This window comes from Podarcis erhardii (genome assembly GCF_964252035.2).
Source record: "Podarcis erhardii genome assembly, chromosome: 4".
Taxonomy (NCBI): Eukaryota; Metazoa; Chordata; class Lepidosauria; order Squamata; family Lacertidae; genus Podarcis; species Podarcis erhardii.
The window spans coordinates 66,591,950-66,610,143 of NC_138508.1; the positions used below are offsets into that span (position 1 = coordinate 66,591,950).

The 18,194-nt window shown below is 42.5% G+C and overlaps 1 protein-coding gene across 10 annotated transcripts in view; it reads left to right on the forward strand.

The window, feature by feature from the left end:
* Positions 1 to 18,194, forward strand: part of MAP7D2 (MAP7 domain containing 2) — a 51,571-nt gene that overhangs the window by 27,371 nt on the left and 6,006 nt on the right. For 2 of the 10 annotated variants that reach the window (XR_014155952.1, XM_081859070.1), the window contains exons 4-14: positions 1,100 to 1,214; positions 2,016 to 2,111; positions 3,879 to 3,989; positions 6,366 to 6,488; positions 7,309 to 7,457; positions 9,370 to 9,497; positions 13,148 to 13,392; positions 14,959 to 15,085; positions 15,406 to 15,610; positions 16,574 to 16,678; positions 17,467 to 17,520. Coding sequence is in view for 9 of the 10 variants with exons in the window: in XM_081859070.1 (XP_081715196.1) it covers positions 1,100 to 1,214; positions 2,016 to 2,111; positions 3,879 to 3,989; positions 6,366 to 6,488; positions 7,309 to 7,457; positions 9,370 to 9,497; positions 13,148 to 13,392; positions 14,959 to 15,085; positions 15,406 to 15,610; positions 16,574 to 16,678; positions 17,467 to 17,520 (1,458 nt within the window). In the remaining variant the exon portion in view is untranslated. Of the gene's footprint in view, positions 1 to 763; positions 904 to 1,099; positions 1,215 to 2,015; positions 2,112 to 3,878; positions 3,990 to 6,365; positions 6,489 to 7,308; positions 7,458 to 9,369; positions 9,498 to 13,147; positions 13,393 to 14,958; positions 15,086 to 15,405; positions 15,611 to 16,573; positions 16,679 to 17,466; positions 17,521 to 18,194 lie in introns of those variants that run through there. The other 8 variants (XM_081859078.1, XM_081859072.1, XM_081859074.1 and 5 more) reach the window with 8 other exon arrangements.

The window sequence follows — 18,194 nt, forward strand, 5'->3', positions numbered from 1 at the left end:
GAAGGGGACTATACCATATGCACTGGCTGGATGCTTGAATCACTTACTCTCCATCCCATATCGGTGAAATGTAGAATTCATTTACCATGTGAGAATTTACTGTATTTTTATTTTGCCCTTCCTCCTGTCAAGTCACTCTATTTTATCCTCAAAACAATCCTGTAAGGTATATTATCCAGAGAGATTGTGACTGTGAGCTTTGTGACTCAGCAAAGATTTGAATGATTGTTTCCCTGTTCCAAATGCAACACTTCCGTTGGACAAGGATAAACAAATACTACCCATGGAATATAAAAGCCAGGTCTGAGAGTTCAGTATCATATTCCAGGGTTGCCATCTGCTGTGTGACAAAGGAATGTTACTTGGGAAGCAGGTCAGGGGGGTGGAGTGGGGGATGGGAAGACAATTTATAGGGATCACCCTTGGAAGAAGAAATTATGAGGGGAGAAAAATTGAGTTTCTTTTCTTTCCCCCACCCATAAAAAAACTTGATACGATTTTAGCTAATGGAAAAAATAATGAAAACACCTAGCTATAGTAAATAAAAAACATTAATTCTTAAGCTGCTTAGCAGGTTTTCAGGTTGTTGTTGCTTTTTTTGAAAAAAATAAAAATAAAACGCCACCAAACTGGTGATTGCATACATTAAAGGAAGGTTTCTGTGTGATTGGAAGGAATCATTGCAGCAACTCACCACTGAGGCAGAAGACATAGCTCTGCTGAGATGACAGAGTTAATGCTTTCTCATGCATTATTCTTAAACAAATTAAGCCCAGACAGAGCCACAGCAGCAATCTTGCCAGCAGGAGCAGATGCTTGGAGGTGATGTAACTTGTGTTGCTAACTTCAGCCTCTGTACTGACCTCAGTAGTGACTGCAGACAAAGGATACATATATTTTGAGGTGAGTGGACATGCCAGTGCCTTATTTCCTCACTTCTCTTTACAGTATTGGTAAAAGGACCATTTTGAGCACTGCTTGTATGTATAGCTGGAATAAAGATTGAGTCTTTTTCTCCCCCCCTCTCCCTGTGACAAGGGCTCTTTAAGAAAGTCAGACCTGGATTCAGTTGTTGTTGCTTTCTGCAATAATTGCTTAGGAACGATTAGAGGCTATGATGCGGAGATCCATGGAAAGAAGTCAGCAGCTGGAGCAGAAACAGAAGAGATGGTCGTGGGGAGGAGCACTGGCTGCAGGCTCAGGCGACAGAGATGGTGAGTGAAGCAGCCTGGCTGCATTGCAGATTCCAAACTGCAAAGGCTCGGGATTAAAAAAAGAAAGCTGCAAAATCTGTTGTGACAGTAGACTGTGATGTGTGCGGGAGAGGTTGTCGAGGTGCATCATTTAAAAAAGGATTTTGAGACTGCTTGCTGTATTTCATGCCCTGGTATCTTCTTGGAAATGGGCCAACGCTGAAGTTTCTCTACGCAGATTATATACCGGGCGTGGGTTAGGGGGAATTAAGACACCATGGAAAATAAACCACTGCATTGTCAGTGGCTATAGGCTCTGTGTGACATTGCAGAACGCAATTTATTTTTAGCTCAGGCACTCCTAAAATCTCAGGGGAGACTTCTCCATGATTGTGCAGTATTTACTGCTGGAAATGAATTGTTCTCTTTACCCTTTTTCTCTAGCTGCTCTCTTTTCGGTTCCGTTTCAAAGCAAGCTTCCTTTTTTTTAACCACCAACCATGTATTAGCTTTTATGTTGTTCAGAAATCATTTAAATTTGTTGTGAATTCACCAGCTTTTCCCAATAGGTTTTGTTCATGTGAAATATCTCCCAAGTGATAATACAGCTGCCCAAAAAGTATAAGCATCCCTGTTTAAGCTGAAGACTTTAGTATGATTCCTCCCCCCCCCCCCACAAGGCAGTACAGAAAAAGGAGAAGGATAATCTCTTAACATTTCCAGAAACAGGCTTATTAAAATACCTCCTGTATTGTTTGGGATTTTAATGTTATTGATGTGATCTATCACCTCTTTGCTCTGATTTTTTCTGTTGTTGTGTAGGTGAATCAGAAAATACCCCACCCCCTCTAGGTTTAGCTGCCAACACCCTCCTTCCAGACTCTGTGGCCTCAACTGCTGCTGCTGATTCCGCCAATGGTATTTGAGAGTCTCACAGTGCCATAGTGTCGTTTATCACTTTTAACACATCCACCAATTTTGTCCTCCCCCCTAACTTCCTGTGTGTTCTCTGTTGTTTCAGTTCGATCCTTGACAGCATTGTTACCAGAAATTCTGGATTCAGTTCCCCCAAGCGTCACTGCTGCCATTTCTTCGGGGAGGGGAACCTGTGGCCATGTAGATGTCGCGGACTACAAGTTCCATCATCCCTTACCATTGGCTGTTCTGGCTAGGGCTGGTGGGAGTTGGAGTCCTGCAACATTTGGAGGGCTACAGGTTCCCCTCCCCTGGCTTAGAGTTTGTGCAACACAAATGCTGTTGCAATGGAGGCTTTGTGGCAAAAGGGCTTGGTGGATTGCACCCATGAACTTCACTGTCTGGTTGTTGTTGTTTTGTTATAAACGAAGCAATGCATGCTTGGCATTCCAACGTCATAATGGTGATTTGAATCCTGTTCCTACTAGATGTTTTCAAGTTCATTTCCGTTTTTCCCTAGTGTGGGACATACATGTGTCATGTGTACTGTGTGCCTTTTGAATAGCTTCTCTAGGTGGGGACAGGACTAGTTTAAAACATTTCAGTTACAATGAACAAGTTACAATATGAACAAGTAGAATTAATTCCCAGTTACCTTTAGGAGCCATGCACCTATCAGCTAATAATAGAATGGATCGTTATTTGAACCCTTATTTTGAATTAAGTCCTATAAGACTGTTCTGGGGGTTCTCCTGGCCCTCCTATAGTGAAGTGCAGGGGGCATTGTCATGGAATGGAAGGGAAGGAGAACCAACCAACTTAGCAGAAGGGGGTAGCTTCATCCCTATCATTGGTCTGTTTCCACTAGGTAGAAGGGATAGGGCAGTGCAATGTGACAGTGAAGCAACACGACCCTCTCCTGCACAGTACATTTGACCAAGCAGAAGTAAGCAAGGGGAGTGCAATCCACTGCCTTCTCCCAAGTTCTACAGGTGTGCACCTAGTTGCACATAACACAATTGCAGACCACCCCCCATGCAGCTCTTAATCTCAGGGTCATGGGTCCAAGCCCCACATTGGGCAAAATATTCCTGCATTGCAGGGGGTTGGACTAGGTGACGCTTGTGGGTCCTTTCCAACACTACAAACTCGTATGATTCTGTGACTTCCTTAGTCAGGTGGCCCTATGGGTCATTGTGTCTGGCTGTTAACCAGAAGCTTGGTGGTTTGAGCCCAACCTCTGACTTCTGTGTCCGGATGTTCTTAACATCTAGAGTTTCAGACCTTCCTTTAGTCCCATCAGTGGTCAAGGATGATGGGAGTTTTAGTGCAGCCTAACTGGAGGGCCACAGGTTCCCCAACACTGTTCTAGAGCTCTGAATTGTTTGAAAATTGTGGGAAGTCTTCCAGCGTCAACACGGCGTAGGCAAAAAGCAGGATATGTTTGTCGCATCACTGTTGCTTAAATAAAAGTAGAGTTAATTTTCATTCATTTTTGTTGTTCTTTAGTACTATTCCCCCCTCCAGTCACTATAAGATAATCTTACACCATACTGTAACATTGAAATGTTTGTAAGCCAAAAGTCTGCCTTGAATTATACCTCACAGACAGACAGGGCGAGCAGCTCCAGCCTGTGGATTTTATCAGATGTGCTTTATTCTTTGTGCTGATTCATTCACAAGGTCCACAGTAACAAAATTAAAGGTTAGCTGTGGGAGCATTTGGCACTGTGGAATGAATATAAATGTCTTCAATGCATCTCTCTGCAGCATGTGACAAACTTTCAGCTTCTACAATGAATCTGCCAAAGCAAATGGAGTCGCCTATCAATAAGCGCCTCTCCCACTCCACAGCAACAATAACATGTTCCCCTGACAGAGGCAAGTGAATATGCTGCTCATTGTCGCACCAGAAATGATCTCTCTCCTTTTGTGTTTAAAGTGCATCTCTCTTTTTCTCTCTTCTCCATCCTCAGCCCCCCAGCCCCTTCCTTTTCTCAATTGGTTAATCCTCTGAAGGCAGTAATGTTTACCAGAAATCAGTGCAGAAATCCCTTCAGTTTTCTTTTTTTGGTTAAGTATATTAAGGAAACTTTCCCTTAGAAAACGAAGAGTCCTGTTTTCAGACATTTCAGTATTGCTTAGGTAAGAACTTTAAATTTTAAAACAGGCATCAAAGCCGCTTTTTTTTCTCTCTCTCTTCAGCATAAACCTCGTCCATTTCAGTAGTTCTAAGGAGTATAGCCTAAGGTTACCAGATTTTTTTCAATGAATCCAGGGACACTTTTCAACTTCAGTAGGAATGAATGGATTTTGTTAGGGAACTGATTTGTAAATCCGGGGACTGTCCCCAGGAAACAGAGACGTCTGGTAACCTTAGTATAGCCTACAACCTTAGTGGTTTGATTTTTAATTTTGACATTTTCCATTACCAGATATGCCAAAAAACAAGTATTTCCCTTAGGGGAAAATTTGGATGGCTAATAGGTGGCCTCCATTGTACACCTGTGGCACTCAAGCTGTAGGACAGGTCACTGCCAGAGGATGTGGAGTACCTCGTCGTAGTGGATGCGCAGGAGGATTTCTAGGCAATTGTGGAACTTGTAGGAAAGGGTTGTCCCGTGCCTCTTGAATCTCACTGATCCACACAGTATTTGTGGAGCTAGCTGCATGTAGGAAAAGAGCAGCTGCTTTGTTCTCATGACGGTTGCCTGTGTGTTATTTTAAGACTAGAGATCAGAGCAACCCAGCTCTGTTTGTCTTCTAATGCCAGCGTTGGGATTCATATACTAGTGCATAGATCCTTACACACAGCAGCCAGTCTGCAAAACTCTGTGCATGCTCATTGTGCTAGGCTGGGGCAGGGCAGAACAGAATGGGACATGTTTTGAAGAGAGGGTCCATATTGAAGAAGTCTGAGAGAGACTGCTGTAGACAGAAGAAAGCAAGAGCGAGCTCCTTGGGCATGTTTTGTGGGGGGAGAAATAGGCCTCTATAGTGGAATGGATGAATATAACCTACGTCTGAGGGTAGATTTACTGGGCTTCGGCAATCCATGCCATGTCAGCAATAATACCCAACAGGAAAATATTTAATTACAGTACAGTGGTACCTCTGGTTACATACTTAATTCATTCTGGAGGTCCGTACTTGACCTGAAGCAACCACTTTAGCTAATGGGGCCTCCTGCTGCTGCCGCCGGGACGCGATTTCTGTTCTCATCCTGAAGCAAAGTTCTTAACCTGAGGTACTATTTCTGGGTTAGCGGAGTCTGTAACCTGAAGCGTATGTAACCCGAGGTACCATTGTAAAATAGTTCTTAAGGGAATAGTTATTCCCCCTCATCTTCATTTTTCACTGCTTACAGGAAGTTTTTGCTTTTTTCTGTTGTAAACTTTATTTGAGCCTGGAGTTGTAAACATTTTTTTGGTGCTTTTTTTGGTGCAACAATGGTATTCTATTAATTTTCTGTGGAACTTAATTCCATTCATGTGTGCTTTGGATCACAGCCTACCTACCACCTGATCCTGTTAAGCAGTTTTCACTATAATGGTAGAAACGATGGATCTAAATAGGGTATAACATCCAGTCCTGTGCCTGGCATTCAATGCAGAGCTATCTGATTGTGCTCCCATTTGCTAGGAAATCTTTCTCTTAACTGCTAATTATGGCCAGTGTACATTTGTCCTGGACTCCACAGCTCTTATGACCCGGAAGCTTATTAGTTAGCAGGCAAAAAGGGGCTAGTTTAACCCTCTGTATAGCATGGAGTAGGGCAAACTGCCAGGGTGCTAATATTGCTGACTTCAACACTAGAAGGAATGGCTTAGAATTAATATTCTAGCACTTGTTGCTCTGAAACTGCTGCCTTGGTGCAGCACTTCATAAATCAAGGCATTCATTAATAGTTCTAGCATTATCTAACCTACAATATCATTGCATATAATATACCATACCCTTCGACACAAGTGTGTCTCGTATATTAATGAAGAAGTGTGGAAAATCATAAGGGAGGCTAATACGTTAATGTCCATTCTGCTTGTTAGACCAAATAACACATAAGGTACTCGGCTTAAAACCCTGAAAATCGAAACCCTCCTAAGAAGAATTAAATCCCAGGATTTGTAGTTCTCCAAGATGCCCAGTTATTTGTTCTTTTCCCCTTCGTTCATTTTCGTTTGGCCATTCATTATGTTTGTTTGCAATTTTTTGAAGTGGCTTTTTTCTTAATGTTTTTCGTTTGTTTCCATTCTTCAGCTCATCGCATGCACCTTAGTCCTATGGAAAACTTTATTATTTCTCGACTATTGACTCCCACACAAGCTTCTTTAGCCAGAAGCAGAAGTACATTAATGCTTTCTGAGCAATACAGTGATTCAGGTAAACCTAATGTTTTAAGGAATGTATTAGGCTCATAGAAAAAAATAATTCAAGATTCCCACCCCCACCCCTGGTAATTTATTAATCTTATTCCACATGTAATAATAATCCTTCAAAAACAAGGAAAGCTGCAGAGTTCTATCCAGGAGCTTTATTGCTTGGTTGCCTTAGCAATTATGTTGAAGAATGTAACATTGCGGTTGGCTAGAAAGTAAGCAAATAACAAAACAAATTTAAAAATTGTCTAAATAGTGATTTATAATTAAGCTTAACTCAAATTTCTAGGAGTCTAAGTAGTATCCATTCAGATGACATACTAGGACTTTAAAAGCAGTTTTACTAACGCTAAACAAGATAGTATGATTTCCTAGCCAGTGAACTACAGTACTCTGATTCAAAGTTAGTTATCAAACTAGTAACATCTGTACCATGTATCACTTTTAGATCTGATTTCTCCAGTCCTTAGGATACTACTTTAGACATGTTTCTGAATCTAAAGTGGTCATGAAAAATTGACCGATAACACAAATAATTCTCAACAAGAGATTTTAATCTGTTAGGAGTGGCCATCTCTTTAAAACCTGTCAATAGAAGAACTATTTATTCCTATGGCCTAAAGTTTTTAAGCTTAGTGAAGGCACTTCAGTAAATGTGTGGTGGTTGTATAAAGAGAGAAAATATGGTTTATTAATGTGTTTGAACAGTTTGTGTTTTTCTGTTTCTAATAAAGATTGCTGTTCCTCCCCCCCCCCCTTTTTCCGCCCTCGCTTTCTTTGTCTATGTTCCCTATTGCTCTGGCTATTGTACTATAACTCTTTAGTATTCCATATCTGTCCTCGTGTAGCGCCAGCTAGCCCTCTTAAATCTCCTTACAAGCCCTCGCCCACTCGAAGTATGGAGAGAAAGAAGGCAGCATCTGCGTCAACATCCGATGCAATGAAAGGAGCAACTGCAGCAGAAGTGCCACAGGTGGGCTTTAAACTTGGCCGGACCCAAGATAGATGCTCTTTTTATTTTTTAAGTATATTTATAAGATGGTTGGGTATTCTTTGGGTCAATGTTTAAAGAGTAAATGGCCTCTCTGTTTCTCCTGCTTCCAGCCACTCTGTTGCAACCATTCCTCTGCTCTCTAGATATTCATAAGCAGTGATGCTTGCACTAAGTTCTGTTATGTTGAGCTGAAGGGTTAAGTATTTAGGGAGTCTGTGTGTCTGGTGTGATATTATATTTCCCAGATGGGAAGAGTTTTTTGAAACTTTAAATTAGATTATAAGAATCTGCGACTTAAAAGGATATAACCGTCAGTGCATTGTACCTTTTAAAGCACTGACTTCAATGCTTTTAAAGGTGTTTAAAAAAAAATTAAAAAAAATATCTGAGTGCATCACTACAAATAATTTGTTTTGAAATTTGAACTTGCTTTCTTGCATCCTAACTCAGCAGAAAAATAGTTTAGCTTGTAAGAGCTAAAGTATGCTAATGCTTAATTGGGGTAGGTTTTGACAGTTTCCCTTGCTGCTAGAGGATTTGTTTTGTGTTTGTTTCAGCTCCGCGTGGCGCTGCAAATAAGAAGGAAAATGTTTTAATGCATTCATGTACATTTCTAATTTTATAATATTTGTGGACACTAGGGTGCGCTCTTAGAATTCTGTCTGATAACTAACCAAGTACCACAAGGATAAAACAATAAGAGTAACACCCTGTGGTATTTTTCTTCTTCAATAATACTCAAGTATGTGTATTGAGAAGAATAAATTAATAATAAGAGCAGGTGGCTAGGGGTTAGCGCTAGACATAGTCAAATGCCAGAGATATGTTTCTGTATAGTGCAAACTGCTCGATCATGGTTATGCCGACCTACATTTTGCACTAGTTATAACTACAGTACTTCGAATAATGTATGTGTAATTTGCTTGATTCTTCTTCATCAAGAGTAATTCATGCAATAGTAAGGTACCATGTTTTAAAAATGGTTGCTTGTATAGGACTCAGGTTGGTATGAATTCACCTAATTTTATTGTACTGTTATTTTTAGTTTAAGTTTGGAAATAAAAGTCACATTGAAAGTTTAACATGAAAGATGGGATACAAGTAATTTAAATAAACATTGCTTTCTTCAATGTACTGTAGAATTTTGGACATCAGTGGATATCACTTGACCATTCGAAAGTTCTTATGTAATGGAATAAGTTGCTTTCACTTGCAAAACACTAAAATAAGAATATGAGATGCTAAGTCTCTGACCCACCCTTCAGATCCCCCAGAACTTAAGCTTCCCTCAAAAATTCTGCAGAAGTATTACTAATAGTCACAAGTTGATACTTCCTCCCAAACCTTGTTATAACTCCAGTTTGTTTTGTTGACCAAGAAACACAGCAGCAGTTGGGAGGGTGGGATTTATAAGTTTTATTAAGGTCCCTCTGCATCTTCTCTTGTATTTCAGAGCATTGCAGCTACACCAGTAGCATGTTTGACTTCCGCACCCCCAACGTTTCACAAATAGCAAACGGCTTTTAAAAATTCTGCTCAATTTCAAAAGCAGGTTGCCCTGCTTGGGTTTCTATATGATACTTTGGAACTTGACCACTGCTTGTAAAATACCCTGAGAGAACTCTATGCAAGGGCACTTAACTGAACTACTTTGCCACTGCAGTATTTTGATTAATATATATATTGTATATTATATTTGTGTGTAAATATAAAGATTTAGTGGAACTTTGATGGCCATAGGGGGGAAATGTTGCAAGCTTTCACAAAACTTGTTTAAAAAAATTAAAATACAATTTTGGTTTGTACATACAAGTCTGTTTGTGGGTATCTGTGCTAAATCTGTTTCATCAGATGCCAAAAGTACCTGTCTTTCGTCGTCTTCTTTTTTAAGAATGAGAAGAAAAAGAAGGAGAAGCGGCCCACAACCCCTGGCACATCATCTGGTTTGGGATCTCCTCTTAGAAGATCTGATTCTCCAGCAGCCATGTCCAAACGATCAGGTTCACCTGCAACTCCTAAGTAAGACAATTCAGCAAAATCTGATTTGGCCCCCCTTTTTCCCATCCTCCCTCACAGTCGCTTCAAGGATCAACCAGTCTGCTTCAGCCTTCCCCTTGTCCCTAAAGCAGCCAGGGGGAGAATTAGGGTCGGAATTCATCAGAATGCAGTTTCCCCTCTGCCTCAATGAGCAGTCTGATGCAGGGGAAAGAAGGGAGGGGGGCATAGGCAGTTTTCAAGAGAAAAATGCCAGTCTTAAAGTCATCAGTTTCATTATCATAATATATCTGAAGAGGAAACCAGCAGTTTCCTGAACACAGGATTCTAATCGTGTTGAATCACTTTTTTCTTTTTCTTTTGTTCTGCAGCATGTTGAACATCTGTTGCTACGGAATATTTCCCAAGTCAATCCTGGCCCAAATTCTTTAGAGATGCCTAGGTTGCCAATAAAGTGTCTTATTATATTTTGAGGGCATAGATGAGTAAGCAAGATTCGTCACTTAGCTTGATTACATTTGTCTGTTAGCAATAGAACTGACACTTTTCTGGGAACAGCCACTCACTTCCAATGGCTCAGAACACTTTGGACAGTTACTCACGGCGCCAGTGGCGTAGCGTGGGGGGTGCAAGGGGTGCCAGCCGCACCGGGCGCAACATTTTTGGGGGCGCACTCGGAGCTCTCTGCCCCTACCTGGTCCTGGCTCACTCTCTCTCTCACAGTGCTGGCTGTGCGAATCTGATCCGAGCTGCTGGGTCGCCGCCCACTGTGGAGGGGGAGGGTGCCAGGCGTGCATTGCGGAGCGGAGAGAGAGCGAGGGAGGGACTATCTGGGGGAGGGAAAATGCAGCGGCCGCCCAGCGCAGAGCTGAGCGCAGGAGAGAACTACATCCGACCAGCCCAGTTTTGGAGGGAAGGTGTTAGTTGCGGCGGAGCCCTGGCGCCCCGGGAGGCTGGCCGGGCCGGTAATGGGGCTGGCCGGTGGCGCCGCTGCCATCCTGCGGACAAAAGGGCTGCCGCCCCCGGCCGAGCCCCCCCCCCCGCGAAACCAGGAGCAGCTCTCTGGTGCTCGAGGGCTTCGCAGGCCCTTCATCTCCCCTCCATTGGCGCCTCAGCCCCCAGCCCTGCCTGCGCGGCTCCTGCGTCTGGGGGCGCGCTCGCGCGGATGGGGTGCCGCTCCCCGCTTGCAAATGGTGCCCGTAAAGTCACATCAGAGACGCCCCCGGGACCCAGTTGCTGCCTTCTTCCCCGCCATGTGATTAAGCCTCGCACTACTTTGTGGCAGTGGTGTAGCGTGGGGGGTGCAGGGGGGGCCGGCCGCACCGGCCGCAACATCTGGGGGTTAGGGTTAGGGGGCGCAAATCCACGGGTTAGGGGGCGCAAATTACTTGCCTTGCCCCGGGTGCTGACAACCCACGCTACGCCACTGCACGGCGCCACTCCTTCATCAGTTTACCTGGTGGCAGTCCATCACAGGCCACTGCCACCACTGGGTAAACCTGCTTATGCATGAGATGAGGAGGCTGTCAGCTGCCCCATCCTGCTCACATGGGCTTGGTTGCAGCTTTACCTGGCAAAGTTGTGTCATGGCCTGGAGCCTGTGAGCAGAAAATGAGTGCTGCTCTATCCTCTCCTTGCAATCATGTGACTTAGTAATGAACCAGCCACTGCTATGTAAATTTGTGAGCAAATGCACTGCCAGGCAAGAGAGGACAAGTAGTGGTGGGTTGGTTGACGCTGGGTGAGGGGGTGGGTGGGTTGCTGAGCATGGCCTGTCTAGGACCCACAAACTTGGAGTCTGGCCTGGGTTAAAAAAATGTTCGCTGAGGAGAACTGTTAAAATCTACAACAAATTTATTTTTCTGATTGTACCCTTAATTGGTTGTAAAATCACTGATTTAATGCACCCAGTCCAACTATATCACAGAAAATAATGGTAACTGAAGTTATTACAGTGGTACCTCAGGTTAAGAATTTAATTCGTTCTGGAGGTCTGTTTTTAACCTGAAACTGTTCTTAACCTGAAGCACCACTTTAGCTAATGAGGCCTCCTGCTGCCGCCGGAGCACGATTTCTGTTCTCATCCTGAAGCAAAGTTCTTAACCTGAGGTAATATTTCTGGGTTAGCGGAGTGTGTAACCTGAAGCGTATGTAACCTGAAGCGTATGTAACCCGAGGTACCACTGTACTAGCTTAGGATCATCACCTACATCAGATGGAGGGGGAGAGCATAAAAGCAGCAGAAGTAAGGAAGAGCCAATTCTATGGATGTGGAACCAGTTAGAGGGTAGTCATGTAAGGGTTTAAAGTGGCCAACAGCTGGAATGTTGCCACTGAGGGCATATAGGCAGAGCTTGTTTGGATGTCCTCTCAAAACTAACTGGCAAGAGAGCATTGCACGAGAGTGTTGCTGCTGCCGCTGCTGTTGAACGGCAGACTGACGAACATTCCTGCAGGATACATTGAACTGGCAGTGCAGTACTTTAGATCCTCACAAAATTTGTAAAGGTTATTTTCCAAGGCAATTTTGTTTGGAAAAGAAAGAGAGAGAAATAGCTCATACATAAGCAAGGTGAACAAGCTGTTATGTTACTTCCTGCAAGAAGCGCTTTGATAAAGCAAATAGTAAAGAAAAAAAGTAAAATGGAGGGAAAGATGTATATGGCCAAAAGGTTCATAAACAGAAAATAAAGGGTTAATCGGAAACCAAGAAATGCTGACTAGAGGACAAAAGGGACAAAGAAGTTTATCTGCCTGAAATTAGAGCTGAGTCAGAAAGTGGTATAGATATTTAGTAATAGGGTGGTGTCTACAAAAATCTATAGAATCAGCTGACTGGGCAAAAAAAGCAAAAAAAAACCCTCACTTAAAAGTAGATACTGGTTATTTTAAAATAGTAAATGTCCCAAACTGTGTTCCCAGTCAAAAACAGATAATATAAATTCAGAAGTTCTTTAAATGTATTCTACAGTGTCTCCCTCTTTAAATTATTTTTACTGAAGTTTTCAACAGACAGATAACAACAGCAAAACAAGCACAAAATGTAATACTGCAGTACAACAGTTCATTGATCAGTCTGCATCACTGGATAGAATTGACCTGCAAAATACTAAACTCAATATAGACCACAGAAAATGTGCAGTAGTGTCTTTGCTTAATTGTTAGGGTATATTTTCACACAAACAAGATGAGATAAACTTGTATATTGATACAAGCCCAGGGTATGTTTGTCATAGACTCAATTCCCCCCCCCCCTCCGGGAGTAATGCTTCAAGTATTTTCATGTTTTGGGAGCCTACCACATTGCCTCATGACAGTGTAATTTGTGTGAACAAGTATGAAATGGATTTGCTGTTAATCCCAGTTGGCACAATTTCTCTCTCCCTGTTTTTTTAACAGACTAATTTGCTGCCTGGCGCATGATTTGTTTCTTCCGAATGTTTTTGGTCACAGTCCTGTTTTGCCTAAGAACAGACAGTCTGCAAACTTGATCCTCATATTCTATTATGTTTGCAGCTTTAAAATAAAATAATGTTTTTTATTTGATGTAAAAGGGCAAAGAGTGGGGAAGTGGGAGAAATCAACCAAGGTTAAGATCAGTTAACAATTGACCTGTCCTTCCTGGGATCTGTTGGTAATACAGTATTGCATTATTTATTTGAATTTATTTTTAGAACACTTACGAAGACTTACCCGCAGTCTCCCAAAACTACTAAACAGTATCCGGCTTCTCCTGTGAAACACCGTGCCACTTCAAATCTCAACCAAGAAACGCCTAAGAAAAGGGCAGAAAAGCATAAAGACCAGCAAAGGGAGACTGCTGGTCAGAAAAACCAAGGGTCACCTGGTGAAGAGGCTGTAAGCCAACATCTAGCTGAAAAATCTCTGCCTTCTGCAGGAAAGACCGAAAGCAGTGAAGGTGTTTTGCTTTTGTTTTGTTTTTGCTTCTGTTGTAATACCTCTTAACTCCTTGTATATCATTTCCAGTTCTATCATTTCCATCTTTGTGGCAAAGGAAATTTGGCACTGATCCAGAGGATGCCATAAATGCCTTTATCTTTAGAAGTCTTCATAGAATATTCAATTAGGTCTAGTAGTAGGTATAATGTCAAGAATAAACTATTGGGCCATTGGTAAGCAAAACGTATTGAGAAGCCAGACGTCGATTCCTGGATATTTCTTGTGCCTTTTCTTGCTGTGGTGTCAACCTCTCTCAGTACAATAACATGCCCTGCTTTACTAAAGATAACATGAATTGCAGGTGCAATTAGAAATACTATATGAACGTTTTCTTTTAAACAGTGAAACAAAGGATTAATTTATACAACTAGCTGAGGTAATTTCCTGGGGGAAAGAGCTGCTGTTCATTTCACTTTGATGCAACTACCTTGATATACTTTCTAGATATTCTTCTCTGCTTACTAATTTTGAGCCACTTATTAGTACAACCTTAACTACCGTATTTTTCGCACCATAGGACGCACCGGACAATAGGACACACCTTGTTTTAGAGGGGGGAGCACAAGAAAAAAAAATTCTCCCCCTCTCTGCCCAGCGCCCCTTCAACGAAGTGGCAGGAGGCGCTGCGCAGAGAGGGGGAGAACTTTCCCCCTCTTCTTTTCCCGCTCTAAAACAAGGTGCCGTTTAAGGTGCGTTCAGGCGGCTACCTTGGAAGCCTGGAGAGCGAGAGGGGTCGGTGTGCACTGACCCCTCTCGCTCTCCAGGCTTCAGGTTCCTTTCGACCTGCTCTTTGGGGCTGGCGGGGGGAAGCCCACCACCAGCCCCAAAGAGCAGGTCAGGGAGCAGCGGAAAGGCGCAGCGGAGAGGCTCCTGCCATAGCCGCGCGTCACCTCTCCAGCCGGGAGAGGGTCGCGTGGGGCTTCTTTAGGGGCTTCTTCAGCCGGGAGAGGGTCGCGGGGCTATGCCGTCTTCGCTCCATAGGACGCACACACATTTCCCCTTCATTTTTGAAGGGGAAAAAGTGCATCCTATAGAGCGAAAAATACGGGTATGTCCATCAAATCCTGTGCTTTACACACATTACATTAACACATGTAATGATATTATATTAGTTAGCATCCGTTTGTCTTGGGAGACAATGGACGAGTGAGTGCGCCTTCAGGGGTGAAGTCAAACCATTTGAAAGTCACAGTGCCTGCTGTGGCTGTAGAGACCCATATAGGAGAGACATGTTTTGTTACAGCTGGGGCAGATGAAGGCATCTGGCTCTGCTGATCCAGCTGCACCATGGTGTTTCTTCTTTCTACACTCCTCCCAGCAGTCGTTCCTCTTCAGATCACTGCTGTGGATACAAGACCTGATTGTCTCCTGATTGTTTGGAGGTTTTGTTTTTCTCTGAATATGAAGCGGTTTATAAATGCTTTAAAGAAATGAAGTGAAGTGAAGTTCCACTGAACGTTTAGGTTGCCCAGTGTTTCCTGGGCTGCAGTCTATAATGTTTTAACCGGAACAACAAATTGTTTAGGGAAACTTGCAGCAGGAACTACTGATGCTGAAGAAGCTACAAGGATTTTAGCAGAGAAGAGGCGCCAAGCTCGTCTCCAGAAAGAACAAGAGGAAAAAGAAAAGCAGGAGAGAGAAGAACGTGAAAGGTATTTTCCCTACCCCATCCCCACTTCTCCATTAATAACAGCACACACTTGGACAGCTTCTCATTCCTGCTGTTAAGGGACCTTTTAATTAGTTTCAATTTCAGAGAGTAGTTAACATGGAATGAATTAGTTAACTTAGCTAAACTATAGTGAGTCCATATCCATGATTTCGCAGAACTGGATCCCCCAAAATTTAGGGCACATCTCCCATTTCCCAAGGAAACATGAGAAAAGTACACAATTCTGTGCAATAAGTAAGTGTTATGCAAGGTATAGCTCCCTCTGCCAGTCCTCAAATAAGTATTTCTGTGGCTTTGCAGGCTAGAGAGAGAAGAGCTGAAAAGAAAGGAAGAGGAAGAGAGGATTCGCCGGGAGGAAGAGGCTCGCAAGAGAGAGGAGGAAAGAAGGCGTGAAGAGGAAGAAGCTAGGAGAGCAGCGGAGGAGGAAGCTAGGAGAAGAGCGGAAGAAGAAATCCTGCTAAGGGAAAAACAAGAAAAGGAATTGCAAGCTATGATTGAGATGCAGGTATGGCCTTTTGGACGTATAAGACCATATGTACTATTTAAGAAGTGTTTTGACTATGCAGCCCTTTTCAAGATAGAGCCTAATATTTCAGAATAATAATTATGTTTTGTAAAAAGCAGAAATGTAGTACGTAATGCTTCTGTAGGTTTATCATAGATGAACATACATTGTTACTTTTTATTCAGAGTCAGACCACTGGCATATCTCTAAACCGCTCTTGGTTTCCTGGAAGTCTCATGTACAGATCTTTTCATTATCCATCTCCCGTGATCCATTATCATTTCAATACTTTGGGGTTTAAAATGCAGAAATCTGTATGCAAGACATGTCCTCTGCCATTGATCTAAGTCCAGCATTATTAAGCATGTCACACATTATGTAGAACGTGTTAAACCTCAGGTGCCTATAGTTACTGCCCTTTAAAATGACTTACATGCTAAATGCTAACTATATGTCCTGACTTAGATCTGTTAGCTCTTTGACTTTTAACTACAATTCCATCTGTATGGATGGGATTTGTACTGCTTAGAGCATGTTTAAATCCCTTTTCCAGGTGGGTTTGCAGGGCCACCTGGGAATTGTCATAGCTCAGTAGTTGAGCATGTGCTTTGCATGTCAAATTTCCCAGATTCGATCTCAGCCACCTCTAGGTCTGTATAGACAATACTGAAGTAATTTGACTAGCGCTCTAAATTGCTAGAAGGCAGCTCTCTGTGTTCTTACATCTTTCGGGGAACTGGTGGCACTAGCAAGGCTATGTCCACTACACCCACATGGGAAGATGAGTGGAACCACAACCATTCAGGAAAAAATAGCCCACACAGACACAAAACCCTAGCAGAAAGCTTTGGTGCTATATTTTAAGGGAAATACTGTCCACTCACATTTTCTGAAGTCTGGAAAATTGTCTGTGATGGAATGAATAAGGTGTGTTTTTTTGGTGGCTTATGTGTGTTTAATTAGAAAGAAGCAGCAGAAGCGAAGGCTCGGGAGGCGGCTGAGCATCTGCGTCTGGAAAGGGAACAAATCATGCAGCAGATAGAGCAAGAAAGACTGGAGCGAAAGAAGGTAGAGAATTTGTCCATATCACGGGTGACAGCATTGTTACTTTTGTCCTCATAAGTTTATCAAATGCATCTCTAAATTAAAGATGTCCTAGATGAGAAAAGCTTGATGATGTGGTTGAGGTCCTAATGTCAAATGTAATTGTTCATTATAAATTCTGTTCAAAATTATGATCCTCATCAGATTTGGGAGCAGCCAATTGGTATGCATGGGATCTGCCTACCAGTTGTAACCTTTCTGTATAGGATCATGGTTAATAGGGCTGTAATAATCCTACACAGTCTCTAACACATCCTTTTCCAACTTGGGTCCCCATATGTTGCTACAACTACAACTCCCCTCATCTCTGACTACTGGCTTGCTAGCTAGGGATGATGGGAATTGTAGTCCAACACCATCTGGGGACCCAAAGTTGGTTGGGAAAGGCTACTCTAACAAAAGCAGAGTTAAAAGATACTTACTCTGTTACATGTATGGCAATGGTCTTTAATCAGATGGTATGAAATTGCTGGCACTGGTGACTTGCCATTGCATTTTCATTACATAGATGAACCATATTAAAGAAATCCATATTGGAAGATTCTAACAGCAGTGATTCAGAAATATGACTTGGAGACATTGCCTTATGTGGCCAGCCCAAGATTTATACCGTATTTGAGCCTCACATGTCTGTAGAATGGGGAGATATTTCTTCTGTGCTATATATTGATGCAATCTCAGTTAGCTTAGTGCTTTCAGTTTTGGAAAGCAAAGGATAATAAACAACATAATCATTTTCTTTTTCTTTTCAGAGAATAGATGAAATAATGAAAAGGACAAGAAAAAGCGAAACACCAGAAATCAAGGTGTGGAACAGAATTTCCTTCCTTTCCTTGGAAGTGTGGAATTATGTAGTTCAACATACAATAAATGCCATTGCCCCAGAAATCTGAAGATTAATCTTCATTTGTAATATAAGTGGCCACTTTGGGCCCTCTTAGAAGGGTCACGATTGTTTCTCTCTCATATAAACAGCAGAAGAAACCAAATATGTGCAAACATGGGGCAACATAATGGCAAATACTACCTTTCTTAATGCCTCTAAGGGGGAGAGATGAAAACAAGTGTATTGTGCCTTCTATCTTAGTTCCAAAGTACACAGTTCATGCAGCATTTACCTCCGCTGCTACATGGAGGAAAGCAACTTAGAGAGGGCATTTTGGGAAGGTAAATAGCAGGAACAGAAGTATTTGAGCTGTCCCCTCCTCCCGTTCTGTTTTTTCTCAGCTGCAGCCACTTGTGGCTACTTTTCAGTAACACAGACAGAACAGGGCAGGAAGAAACACATAACTGGATGTAACATGTAGTTTGACTATTAATCGCTTACTGCTCCTACTTTATTCTACGTACTTGGTTAAATGATAGGCTCTTCAAGAGTAATGGTCAAACTCCAAAGCAATTCGTACTACTGTGCAAATAACTGAAGAGCTGGCTGGGGTACATTTTGCTTGTTATCCTTGCAAGCCTGAATGGTGAAGAG